Source organism: Sceloporus undulatus, chromosome 11 (genome assembly GCF_019175285.1).
Source record: "Sceloporus undulatus isolate JIND9_A2432 ecotype Alabama chromosome 11, SceUnd_v1.1, whole genome shotgun sequence".
NCBI lineage: Eukaryota > Metazoa > Chordata > Lepidosauria > Squamata > Phrynosomatidae > Sceloporus > Sceloporus undulatus.
Genome location: NC_056532.1, coordinates 2,197,851 through 2,211,381, shown reverse-complemented (window position 1 = coordinate 2,211,381; position 13,531 = coordinate 2,197,851). Strand labels below are relative to the sequence as shown.

Genomic DNA, 13,531 nt, shown 5'->3' with positions numbered 1-13,531 from the left:
GAGGATGTACAGAATGAAAGAGGGAAGAAGATGATAGCAGGAAGGATGGTCATAGAAGATGTAAGGAGAAGAAGAGAAGCAAAGTGGGAAAGGAGAGAATAAGGAAAGGATGCGGAGAGAGTAAGACGAATGAAAAGAGAGTAGGGAAGAATCGGTATAGAAAAGATTAAAGAAAGAAAGCAGCAGGTAAAGAGAGATAAGTAAAGGAAGTGAGTAAAGGAAAGGTAGAAGGCTGGGACAGTGAAAGGACAAGGGGACATTAAATGGAATTAGACGACAGAATCAACAACAGTGTAGTCAAATTTAAAGATGGTTAGTAGGTATGTAAGGTTGGTTGCTTATGATTGTACGACTGGAGAATTGTAGACTAGCAACAACTATGTTAGCTAGATAACCAAAGAGGTTGTATGTATAGATGTATGCATGGGTTTATATTTTTAAGCATTGTGTTGGTTTTTAAAATTCAATACACAATACACTGTTAGGTTAGTAATCGGCTTTGGGAGGCAAAAGTATTTTTCTAAATCAAACAGCACTAAGATGTATCCTATCTTAGGCTATCCTAAGCTATCTTATCTTTCTCTAAATTATATAGCACTAAGATGTGTCCTATGAATACAGGCCAGTCTAAGCTATCCTATGTCCAGAATGACACCATTTTGTTGGTAGCCACGCACGCTGGGGGATTCTGGGAGTTCTGCATCCCAAAAAAAGGTAACTAGTCCAAGCTGTGTCTTCCGTGTCTGTTTGCAGTGTTTCCATAAGGAGCAAGTGCTGGGAGAGGGAATGGCAGCTTCCCTCTATTTGTATTTTTGGGCATGCGGGGAGCATAGGTGACAGCAATAGCAACAGCAATAGCGAGTACATTTCTATACCGCTTATCAGTGAACTAACAGTTTGCAATGATATCAATGGGAAGGGTGCTTGAGAACATGGCAAAGGCTGAAAGAAACACTCCCATACTTGCTGTCTTTCATTCTGTTCCTCCCCTCAATCTGTCACTATATTTTTTATGTACTTCATCAAACTACAGATTGCACAGGACAGATCCATGGCAGTTAAAGTGGTACCAAACAACTCAGGGTAAATACAGGGAGGGGAATTATGGGGTCCTCCAGATGTTGCTGGACTACAACTCCCAGTATCCCTTGTTATTCACTCTGCCGGCTAAAGCAAGTCCCAGCAACATCTGGAAGGCCACAAGAGTCCCACCTCTTCTTCAGAGTTAGAATTTAACGTGATGGTGGAGTTGGAGGGCTTGCCTATTACCAATGAAAGATACACAGAAGTATACAGAAAGACACTTGGACTTCTGCCACACTGCAGAATTAATGCAGTTTGACACCACTTTGACCGCCATGGATCCTTACTATGGAATCCAGAGGTTTGTTGTGGCACCGGAGCTCTCTGACAAGGAAGGCTAAATCTCTCACAGACGTACAATGTCCAGAATCCCACAGCATGGAGCCACAGCAGTTAATGTGGTGTCAAACTGCATTGCTTCTGCGGTGTAGATGCAGCCACAGGGAGGAAGCAAAGAGGTTTGTGAGATCACGGATCTAATGCGACGTAGAAATTAGTTGAGGACTAGGCACATCCGCAGAAGGTGGAGGTGGCGGCACAGGCGGAGCCGGGGGGATGTGGTGGGTGTCGTAGCGACTGCCTTGAAAGGAGGGCTCCGGGTCCTGGCGCGGCTCCTGTTGGTTTTCATCTGGTTGCCTCCAGGTCTTGACACTGTTCAAAGAGAGAAGCAGAATTAAGAGAGATGAAGATGGGGACAAGGTTTGCCCTCCTCCAGTTTGCTGGGACGTCTCCTGTTCTCCAGGAGTTCTCAAAGATTATTGCCAATGGCTCCGATATTACATTTGCCAGTTCTTTTAATACCCTTGGATGGAGTTCATCTGGTCCTGGAGACTTATATTCATTTAGATTAACCAGATATTCCTGTACTATCCCTTTACTTATTCTGTGCTGCATTTCTCCTAGTCTTTCCACTGTTCCTTTATCCTCAGGTTGAGCACCTTTTGCCTTTTCTGAGAACACAGAGGCAAAGAAGGCGTTGAGTAATTCTGCCTTTACTTTGTCCCTTGTTAGCATTTCGGCATCTTGTCCACACAGTGGCCCTACCATTTCCTTCTTCTTCAGAGCTTAGACTAGTAGAGACGACATTGTTTTAGGGTCTTTTCACACTACACAGTTATAACACTATGGCCTGTTCCAGACTGCCAAAATAAAGCTGCTTTGGGTCTCTTTGGAGGTATGCTATTTAAATGACGCATGGGTCCTAAGAGTCCGGAGTCGCGCCAAAGCCACACTCCATTCCTAAGCACTGGAGGGCAGCTTTGGTGCCGCTTCCGGATTCTTAGGGTGCATGCATCATTTAAATAGCATACCTCCAAAGAGACCTGAAGCAGCTTTATTTTGGCAGTCTGGAACAGGCCTAAGATTCCGCTACCACATTCATACTGATTTAACATTTAAATGGTCTGGATTGATTTTATTACATACATTGCCTCGAAATCCTCTGATATGAAGGATATAAATATTCAACCTATCAGTCAGTAAAATGCCTCAGATGAAGACCAGCCCTGAGTGGCAACCAAATTAAAACATCCTTACTGTTTCCTTTTGGCATAACAAAATGGAAAGTAAAATAGTGTATAGATTGGCAGACAGTTGGCACATGTTCATTTCAGTGCGCAGGGAGAGAACTACAAATCTGGAGACTCTGCAGTTTGACAATATGGATTCAAGGCATTGGCCCTTACCATTCATAGATGACAGTGCCAAGGAAACCAATGGTGACAACTCCACAGAGCGCAGACAGAATAACGGTAATGACAATCATGTCTCCTTCACGTCGTCCCGGCCAAGTGTCCAGCGTTTTCCAGGCTAAAGCTGAAACCGACAATAAAGCAAGCTGTCACCGCATGACAATTTTCAGCCGGGTTACCTCCTCTTTATTCTGACTGGTTTGGATGAGTCAAGTCACTCGTCTAAAAACGGCAGGACTGAATGCGGAGAAGCAGAATGGTTTTCGGTTTTCAGATGAGGGAGCACTTTATTACCCTATCTTTTTAATTTGCATGAAGAATATATCATATAGAAAGCAAGATTAGACTACAGGTGTGAAAACTAAAGGGACATCGACAATTTAAGATACGCCGATGACACCGTTCTACTAGCAGAAAACAGGAAAGGCTTGGAATGGCTGCTAGTCAAGGAAGGAATTCTAGAACCTGTAACCCAAAGATTAAGATTGTCTAATTCTGCTCGCTTCGTCATAAAACTAGTGGTATCAAAAGATCGTAGAATCATAGATAGCTATGTCTTTTTCATCATCCAATCCCTTTCCCCATCAGTCTCTTTTCCTTTAACGCACCTTTCTGGAGCGTAATAGAAGCAGACCACCTTGTTTCTGCTATGGATCCTTTGGTGTCCATGGCAAGGAATTTCACTCTGGAGAGGAGAAAGGAAAACAGAGAAAGAGGGAAGGGTTACTTCAATAATAATTGCCTACCAAAGCTTTAAAATGTTCTTGGCTTTGGACAAAAGTTTCCCACATCCCCCAGCGAGGAAAGCAGGGGCTTTAAAGTTGTATATTGATCACATTTAGCAATTGGCCAGCAGACCAAGAGTGCATCTACACGGCAGAAATAATGCAGTTTGACACCCCTTTAAGTGCTATAGCTCCAGCTTATGGAATCCCGAGACTTGTAACTTTAGCCTTCTCTGCCAAAATGTCCAAGCGCCTCACAAAACTACAAGTCCCAGGATTCTGTAGGATGGAACCGAGGCAGTTAGAGTGGTGTTAAAGTGAATTATTTCTACAGTCTAGATTCACCCCAGGAAGGCACACAGATCATTTGGTCACAGTCTTCCTCATTATGTTGAGAGACATTGTTTTCCTGGAATTAATTCTGGTTACATGACAGTAATTTCCCCCCACATCTGCACCTAGACATATGACCAACGAAACTTTTATGCACATCTATCCTTTTTGTCCTTTCTTTTGTAATTAATTTCCTCTTTTTTTCCTGATACATCATTAGGGATTAGCGATATGGTTGTGATAATGTCTTGTAAGGACCAATGTGCCATATTTTTAAGGACTAAAGATCATCGTCATAAGAGAACTGCAACCTCCCATGTCAGTAGCTTTTGTGGGGTTTTGAGGCTATAGGGCTATGTCCAAGAAGAGTTTGTTTCTGACGTTTGCCAGCATCAGAAACAAACTCTTCCAGAACATGGCCCTCAAAGCCCACAAAACCTATGGATGCCGGCCATGAAATCCTTTGACTGTGCTCCCAGGTCAGCTTATAACTTCTCCATTTTTCACAGTTCCCAGTAAGAGCTGGGGAAATTCTTCTTGTTGTGTGCCTTCAAGTAATTTCTGACTGATGGTGATCCCAAGAGGTTTTCTGAGGCTGAGAGTGTGCGACTTGCCCAAGGAAACCTGGTGGGTTTCCATGGTCAAGCACGGATCTGAACCCTGGCCTCCGGAGTCATTAGTCCAAGTAATTCATCACCATCTTCTAATCATAGCAGAGATATTTCTCGAATCTTTCATACCTGTGTGATTATTTAAGGATAGGGAACCAGGTCATTGACTTTTACTAGCTGGTTACACCCTCCGGCCCTTTCAGCTCTGGTCTCAAATGTCATCCGCTCACATGGACCGCAATGTGGAAAATCTGGCTGAATGAACCTTCCCTCGCATGGACGTCTCTTAGCAGAGGGATTGGCTCAAGGTATGAGAAACCAACTGCGCCTCAGGCTTCAGAATAGTCAGAATATCTCAGAGGCAAGGAGAGTTTCAAATGTCCCCAACAGCCATATCCAGAATAACTAAATCCAGTTAAAAATAATTATAATGGCCAGTTGGACCAAATGTGTGTGAAAGCAATATATCTGCTTACCAAAAGTCTTTTTGTTTTGTTTCAGAACTCTCTCTGGCTGTATCCGCAACTGCAGAAATAATCCGTTTTGACGCCACATTAAATGCCATGGCTCAGTGTTTTGGAATTCTGTACTTTTGTGAGACATTTAGCCTTCTTTAGTGCCACAACAAACTACAATTCCCAGAATACCACAGCACTGAGTCATGGCAGTTAAAAGCAGTGTGAAACTGGATGCAGCCTCCGAGAAGATCCCCTGTTATATATTCAGTAACAATGGGTTCTTGTATTAATATATGTAGTGTGCCATGAAGATATGGGCCTGTTCCAGACTGCCACAATAAAGCTGCTTGGGGTCTCTTTGGAGGTATGCTGTTTAAATGATGCATGCATCCTAAGAATCCGGAAGCTGCACCAAAGCTGCACTCCGGTGCTTAGGAATGGAGTGTGGCTTTGGCGCAACCTCCGCACTCTTAGGATCCATGCATCATTTAAACAGCATACCTCCAAAGAGACCCAAAGCAGCTTAATTTTGGCAGTCTGGAACAGGCCATAGTCTTTGTTTACACCTCTGCTGTGAATATAATTCAATTCATCTCTGTTTCACTTTAGACAAAAGAGTCTTCTTTTGTAATTTCCTTGTTCAAGCTCTGCAACCTGTAAGTCCCTTCCTTTCTGTCTTTCACCCTTTGAGCTCAGTTTGCAGCAACTGGAGTAAGCTGAGGACAAAGGGGGAAAGCGAGAAGAAGGGTGAGAAACTGGGATCTTTTAAAAGCAGCTGAAAAACGTGGCACGAGAGAGGAAAAATCGAAACCGTCCCAGCCAAATTGGGACACTTGGAAGGTATAGTCTGTGGAGGTCATTCCCGTTCTTACCTGAAAGGACCTGGAGAAGGCAAGGGGCCATTGCAGTGGGTCCGGCTGTCATCGTTCTTACAAGAAGACTCATTGCCAATCCGGAGGACGCGCCCTGCCTGGCCTTTCTTGCATGGGTAATTGTCAAGGGTGGCCTTCATGGTCATGTAGCCGTATGTGGTGTACAGTTCTTCGTATGTCGGGACATCCTTCGGAGTTGTTGGGTTCTTAAATTTGAAGGTGGCTGTTGGGTGAAGGAAGAACAACACTGAGCTGAAGTGATGTGCTACTTCAAAACATGAAAGAACTCCTACTGAGTCAGACCAACCGACCATCCAGCAGGTCTTCTCATGCAGGAGTCATATACTACAGTGGTCCCTCACAAAGAAAGAACACCTCTTGAGGAATCTCCAGGTCCTCCAATGCAACTGAAGGGTCAACATCTGCCAGAGGTTGATCTGAGGCCCCATTCCCACTGGGCTATAAAGCGACAAATCTTGCTGTGAGTCTGGCTTGGATCGAGTTCCCGAGTCGTATTCGCACCACATCCATCGTTCCCATTACAAAAGGGACTTGGTTTTTCTTGACCCATGTTCTCGTTCCCATTGATATTTCTCTGTTGTATTTTGACACGGACCTTTTTGTTCCCCGTTCCCATTGCCTGTCAATCAAGCACTTAGATGATTAGACGTCACAGTGACGTCAGTTGCTTTGATGCATTTTGACATGGGCTATTTTTGTTCCCATTTGCGTCTTTCAAACCTGTTTTTCTGGGTTTGTTTATTTTAGTGGTCAATGGCTCGCCGAAGCGCCTGAGCGCTTGGGCAACTAGGCATCATTGCGATTGGTTGCAAAGCCGATCTGCCGCCCAGGGTGCTAAATCTATTTCATAGAATCATAGAATGATAGAGTTGGAAGAGACCCCAAAGGCCATCCAGTCCAACCCCATTCTGCCATGCAGGAACTCTCCATCAAAGCATCCCCGTTGACAGATGGCCATCCATCCTCTGTTTAAAGACCTCTAAGGAAGGAGACTCTACTATACTCTGAGGGAGTGTGGTTTGAGGCTATACTTTAGCCTATTGGAGACCTTTAAAGCCTGGACTCAGACCTGGCATTCACCATCTCAGTGACATCAGAAGCACCAGCTGCCACCGTTCCTATCACTTACCATTTTTGAGGGGGGAAGTATACATTTTTAAAGACGAAGATGTCCTACTGCAGGTCCCAGGGGCATGGGACGCAACATTGGCAGTGGTTCCAAGGAGCTTGCCCAGCCCTGTAGTCGTGCAATGTTAAAAATCGCAAGGAAATCACCCACAATCCTTTTGCCCAGATTCATGTCAGATTTATTGGACTGGGGTTGGGACCAGAAGAATGGATATTAGATACTTCCTTGTACAATATTCCCCCAAAGTAGTTAAACACTAATGTATCTTCCAGTTACTAAAGCAGAAGTTCCCAAGACAACTCCAGTCTCTGTCAAGCCAGGGATCCGCAGGCCTCTGGAGCAAAGCCCTGGATAATTTTGGGAACCAATGTAGCCATAGGTCTGAGGATTTATGTACACCTGGCTCTTCTTATCCACGGATTTTTTAATCTACGGATTCAAGCATCCACGTCTAAAAGTATAAATTCCAAATAGCAAACCCTAAGTTTGCCATTTGATATATAAGGGACACGATTTTGCTCTGCCTTTATATTTAATGCGACTTGAGCATCCATGGATTTTGTTATCCACGGCGTTTCCTGGAACCAAACCCCAGTGGATAACAAGGTCCCACTCTATTCATCAGCGAATGGTCCTTTAAACTATATTTTACAATTATTCCTTGTATTCTTCAGTGTTATTCGAATAATGTACAGCCTGCCCTCCGTATCCATGGGTTCTTCATCCATGGATTCAGCCATCCATGGCTTGAAAATATTTGATGCAATGAGCACACGAGTGAATCAGGCCCTGAAACCTCCTACACTGTGGAAGATATCTAAAGATGGAAGTCACGGCAATGTAGGTAGAGAATCTGAGCCCATTGGGATGTTGACCGTCGACTCACCGTTACTGTAAGTAACCACCACCCAAATGGTGTCCGACGCATTGACAACCTGGTCAAAGATGCAGCTTGGTGGTTCCAAGGCAAAGGTGCTGGCAGTGATCTTCCCTTCCATGTTCAGATCGGAGATACGAGGAGTGTAGGAGATCGCTTCTGAAAATAACCAGAGAGACCAAATGAGTTCCTCAGCCCCAAGTAGTGGCTGTGCATGACCTCCAGAAACATCAAAACATGATCAAATGTAAGCAAGGAAATATACGTACTCAGATTCCACTCCCAGGCCCTGACCTGGAGATTTAAAGCTTTAAAGCAGGGGTTGGTAACCTACGGCCCGCAGGCTGGATCCAGCCCGGCGAGGCCTTGGGACTGGCCCCAGCCCGGTCCTGCCGCCGAATGCTGCCCCCGCCACATTTTCCGCGCCGCTCTGGGTGCCATTTTGAGTTCGGCCCCCCAGTTGCCTGAGGGACAGCAACCCGGCCCCCGGCTCAAAAAGGTTGCCTACCCCTGCTTTAAAGCATCTGAGGAAGTAGATTGAAGTCTACTAAAACTCATGCGGCCAACTTCTTTCTTTCAGTTAGTCTCAAAGGTGCTACAAATCTCTCCCTAAGTCTTTTTCTTAGAGTAGCCACAAATCGGAAACAACTCGAAAGCACACAACGACAACACTGTGATGAAAGCAGTAGGCCCAGGAGGAACTTACAAAAAGGCTGGTGGGTTGTCGCATGGTCCACATGTTGCCCACCCTTCCTCGCAATATTAAATACATTGCATGCATTAAATACAATCTTGTCTTGGTCTGCTGTCTGTCCAGCTGTGACTGAATGTGATGTTCCTGTCTGTGTTGAATGAAGCTCCAAACTGTGCAAATCTAAGACTCTGAAGGTGCCTAAGGTGCTGGTCCCTATATAGGCTGACCATAATGGGAAGAAACTCCCAGTGTAACTTCTATATATTGATCAAACATTTTTCTTTATTTACACAACCCAAAAGGCCTTTTTACACCGCCTTGGGGAAGGGTTTTCTTTTTGTCGCTCTGTATTGTTTACCTCTAAAGACATAGTCTTTTCCAAGCAAGAACAACATAATCCTCCTGCCCCGAAATCTAAATTTCACCAATGGAGAAAGAAAGAGGAAGAAACAAAACATTGGGGTACAACTAGCCGCCTTGCGAAAGGGAAAAAAGGCAGCGTATAAATAGTATAACAACAACAACAACAACAACAACTTCCAGAATCCTTCAGACAGGCTATTTACTGACTGGAGGCTTCTGAGAGTTTGGAAAAGTTGCTTTTCTAGATTATTAAAATAATATAAGGTTATATTATTATAAATATGAAAAGGTAGTGAAAATGTTCAGGGGTGAAAGGCAGACAAGGGGACCAGGATATTAAGTACAGCCAGTCCTCCATATCCACGGATTCTTTATCCATGGATTCAAACATCCACGACTTGAATATATATATATACATATTCCAAAAGGCAAGCCTCGATTTTGCCATATTATACAGCTGGCTCTCCATATCCATGGATTCTTTAGCCATGGATTCAAGCACCCATAGCTTGCAAATATATATATATATATATACAGTATATGCCAAAAAGCATTTGAAAATAGAGCAAGCTCTTAATATCCGCTGGGGTTTGGTTCCAGGAACCCCTGTAGATACCAAAATCCATAGATGCTCAAAACAGCGGCATAAAAACGATGCTCCTTATAATCAAGGTTTGCTTTTTGGAACATATTATTAATGTTTTGAAGCTGTGGATCTTTGAATCCGTAGCTAAAGAATCTGCAGATATGGAGGGCAGACTGTATTTTTTAACATAGATCAGTTCCCAAAAGCAAACCTTGGTTTTGCCATTTTATATAAGGGTCACCTTTTAATATCCATTGTATTTAATGGGACTTGAGCATCCACGGATTTTGGGATCTATGGATTTGCCTGAAACCAAAACCCAATGGATACCAAGGCTCCACTGTAACTCAATAATTTGTTTAAATAAATATTTTTTTAAAATATATATATATATTTAAAGTCATTTAAATAAAATTATACAAAATTATATATCTATCCTTTTAGAGCCAACCTTTCTCATCTTTTAGATTCCCAGGCTTTGTAAAACCATTCTGTTTTTTGGTGTCTGATCGTCTCTTGGCATTTCTTATCATCCTATTTATTGATTTATCTTTCATTTTCAATGGTGTGCATTTTAACATGTTATATTTTTAAATTATAACTGCTGCATTTTTTTAAATAATTAAAATTTTTATATTTATATATTTTAAGATTGTTGGACTGCTTTTTAAAATTGCATTGTTTTATACTTGTTGCCCGCCGCCTTGAGTCCCTGTATTGGCAAAAAGGCAGAATATAAGAAAATAATAATAATAATAATAATAATAATAATAATAATTAATGTCCATGTTTATCGTGGATATATGTTTATCCCCTTCTAAACAGTTATCACCTATTTGTGCAGAAGTCTTGCCAGCAAACCCAAGGAACAGAAGTAGATGCAAAAGGGTCATCTTGGTGAGGATGCTTCTTCTCTCTAAAGAGGCTTCTTCTCCCCAAAGCGGCAAGTGGCTCCGAACCCCACAGTCCTGAGTGCGAGTGACGATGACCACCATCGGCAAAAAGAGTGCCTTCCACCCGGACAGACTGCTCCTTATCAATTTTACCCGCCGGCGGTCCTTTCCCATGCTCCCTTTTCACATTTTTCCTCTCCTATGTCAGGATCTTGACCCTGATAGCGAACAGGTTTGTCTCGTTCTTTCCAAACACACAAACCAAATTAAAAACAAGAACTATGAGACGGGAATCACCGGTCAAGAGGAAGAATTGCATTTCAGATCATTAACAAAATAATAATTACTTATTAATAAAAATGATAATTGACACATTTCTTCCTATTTGGCTTCTTTAAGGGATTGATATCCTGGCCTTTAGGCAGCTGTACGACAATAGTTTGTGACAATTTATCCAGATGTAAAGTACACAAAAATGCAGGAGAAAGAAAAGGAGAGAGAATCATAGGAGTTTATCACACAAGAGTTTATCCCATGAATATCCCGGAAAAATCATGTGTACCGATTTCACATGACGTGGCACAAAACCCGACATTAAAGTGGTCAGAAAGAAGCATTGATGCGCATCTTTCTTACTTTAGGGATTCCGTGAATATGGAAAAACCTCAAACAACAAAAACACCATGTTTTTAACTGAGAGGACACCTCTCTAGGAATCTCCAGGTCCTTCAGCGCAACTCTGTGGCTAATGTCTGACGGACACTGACCATAGAACTGCGCTGGAGAAGCTACAAAGGCCTAGTAGAGTATTCTCTCTAGGAATCTCTAGGTCTTTCAGTGCAACTCTGTGGCCAACGTCCAATGGACACTGACCATAGAATTGCCCTGGAGGTGCTACAAATGCCTAGTAGAGTATTCCCTCTAGGGATCTCTATGTCCTCCAGCGCAACTCTGTGGCCAACGTCCGACAGACACTGACCATAGAACTGCGTTGGAGGAGCTACAAAGGCCTAGTAGAGTATTCCCTCTAGGTCCTCCAGCGCAACTCTGTGGCTAACGTCCGACAGACACTGACCATAGAACTGCGCTGGAGAAGCTACAAAGGCCTAGTAGAGTATTCCCTCTAGGGATCTCTAGGTCCTCCAGCGCAACTCTGTGGCCAATGTCCGACAGCTTGCCATATCCCTCCTGCCAGCGGGACATTCCCGGTTTTTCACCACTAGGGGGCGTCCCTGCACGGTTTCCTCCTTGACTCAGCTTTTTCCCGGTTTGAGGAGGTTGCTGCCAGACTCAGGAAGAGCCTTCAGGGCCAGGAGGTGAGGAGGAGGAGGAGGAGGAGGCATCGCTTGGGAACAGAGCCTCTTGCTGGTGGAAGGGAGGAGGCTGCGATGATCAGGAAAAGCAGGGGCTCCTCCGGATGGTCCTGGCCACTTCCCTTGGGTCCATCCCTCCCTCCCTCCTCCTCTTCCTTTCAGAGCAGCCACAGCCGAGGTGAGCTGCTCATTCAAACTCCCTGGCTTTTCTCTCCCCCCCCCTGCACTTTGAGACCCCTTTAACTGCCAAAGCTCAATGCTCTCGAATTCTGGTGTCTGTGAGGCATTTGGCCTTCTCTGTCAGAGAGCTCTGGTGCCACAATAAACTACAGTTCCCAGGATTCCATAGCACTGAGCCCTGGCAGTCCAAGCAGTGTGTTTTGGACACAGAGATCCAGTCCCTAGCTTTTATATCTCTCACACACACTGCAGGAATAATAACCCACTTTGAGACTGCTTTAACTCAATGGTAAGGAATCCTGGGAATGCTAGTGTTTGGGAGACATTGAGACTTCTCTGTCAGTGATGGCTTTGAGGCCACAACAGACTACAATTCCCAGGATTCCCCAGCACTGAGCAGTCTCAAACTGGAGCATTTCCTCAGTGTGGATGCACCTGGGGAGGAATTCTGGGCACTGCAGTTCAACTACGTTTGGAGGGTTATGGGACTCTCTGTCAGAGATAGCTCTGGGGCCACAATGTACTACAATTCCCAGCATTCACCAGCACTAACCCAGGACAGTTAAGTCACTCTCAAACTGGATTATTTCCTCAGTGTGGATGCAGCTTTGGTGAGGAACTCTGGGCATTTCAGTCCAGCTATGTTTTATTTCTGCAGTGTATTTTGGACCAGAGACAAGGTGACCAGGCATCCTCCTCCTTTTCCAGGACATGTCCTCCATTTGGATCATGGCTAAGAAGCATGGATTTATAATTACATGGGTGTTTGTAGCTTTTATTTTTGGTCATGTCCTACATTTTTTGCTTGAGGGCCCTACATTTTGAGGAGAGGGCATTGGTCACCTTGGTCAGAGAGCTTTACAGGGGGTTTAACTGCCATTTTGCTGTGGTGCTGGAACAAACCACCATTCCCAGAATGCCACAGCATTCAGACAAGGCAGTTAAAGTGATCTCAAACCAGATTATTTCTCCAGTATAGATGCAGCCCAAGCCTTTTGCTTTTCTTATGCCTGAGATTTCAAAGCCCAGCCCTGGCAGCACAACAAACTACAAATCCCAGGATTCCATAGGATGGAGTGATGAGAGTGAAAGCAGTGTCAAACTGCTTTAATTCTGCAGTGTGGCAGCAGCCTAAGTGTGCCTAATGCAGTTCTTAAGATGGTGCACCTCTTGCCTACAGAGTCTCACAAGACTTTTTTGTTTAACAACTTGTACCCATTAACTCCATTTCATGTCTCCTTTATTTAGTGGGGTGGAATACAGACAAAACAAGTCAAAATGAAGAAAAACCAAAGTCCCTTGACCAAGTACACACTTCTGAGAAGTATAGTTGGTGCAAGACACCTGAAACCGAGGGCAAATCCACTTTTTGTTTAACCATGTTTGATATGCATAGCCATGTTAACCCATGTTCAGTGTTAAACCCAAAGGGTTTGGTTATGGAATAAGCCTCTGAAATATGCAAGAGGCAATGTTAAAATAAAGCCATGTTCAATGCCCAAATGTGCTGTTTGAAATGGGGAGAGGGGGCTGGCCAGAAAGGAAAGTCCATTTCTGCCATCTGTCTAGGAATAATGCCCAAATGTCCTCCATTTTGATCATGCCTAAGAAACATGAATTTATATTAACATTTCTAAAAAAGCATCAATTTTTGTGTGTCCTCCATTTTTTAAAAATGTGTCCTACATCTGAAACTGTTGTC

General features: G+C 43.8%; 2 protein-coding genes across 4 annotated transcripts in view; both read right to left on the bottom strand.

The window, feature by feature from the left end:
- Nucleotides 1-13,531, bottom strand: part of UBE2G1 (ubiquitin conjugating enzyme E2 G1) — a 554,317-nt gene that overhangs the window by 412,316 nt on the left and 128,470 nt on the right. The window lies entirely within an intron of this gene.
- LOC121917149 (uroplakin-3b-like) overlaps nucleotides 7-13,531 on the bottom strand; it is a 14,529-nt gene continuing 1,004 nt past the window's right edge. The window contains exons 1-7 of one of the 2 annotated variants that reach the window (XM_042442881.1): nucleotides 10,973-11,028; nucleotides 10,276-10,580; nucleotides 7,810-7,959; nucleotides 5,774-5,996; nucleotides 3,383-3,459; nucleotides 2,769-2,898; nucleotides 7-1,734 (exon numbers count right to left, since the gene is read on the bottom strand). In XM_042442881.1, the coding sequence (XP_042298815.1) occupies nucleotides 1,560-1,734; nucleotides 2,769-2,898; nucleotides 3,383-3,459; nucleotides 5,774-5,996; nucleotides 7,810-7,959; nucleotides 10,276-10,510 (990 nt within the window). In that variant the 5' untranslated portion in view covers nucleotides 10,511-10,580; nucleotides 10,973-11,028 and the 3' untranslated portion in view covers nucleotides 7-1,559. Of the gene's footprint in view, nucleotides 1,735-2,768; nucleotides 2,899-3,382; nucleotides 3,460-5,773; nucleotides 5,997-7,809; nucleotides 7,960-10,275; nucleotides 10,581-10,972; nucleotides 11,029-13,531 lie in introns of those variants that run through there. The other variant, XM_042442880.1, reaches the window with a different exon arrangement.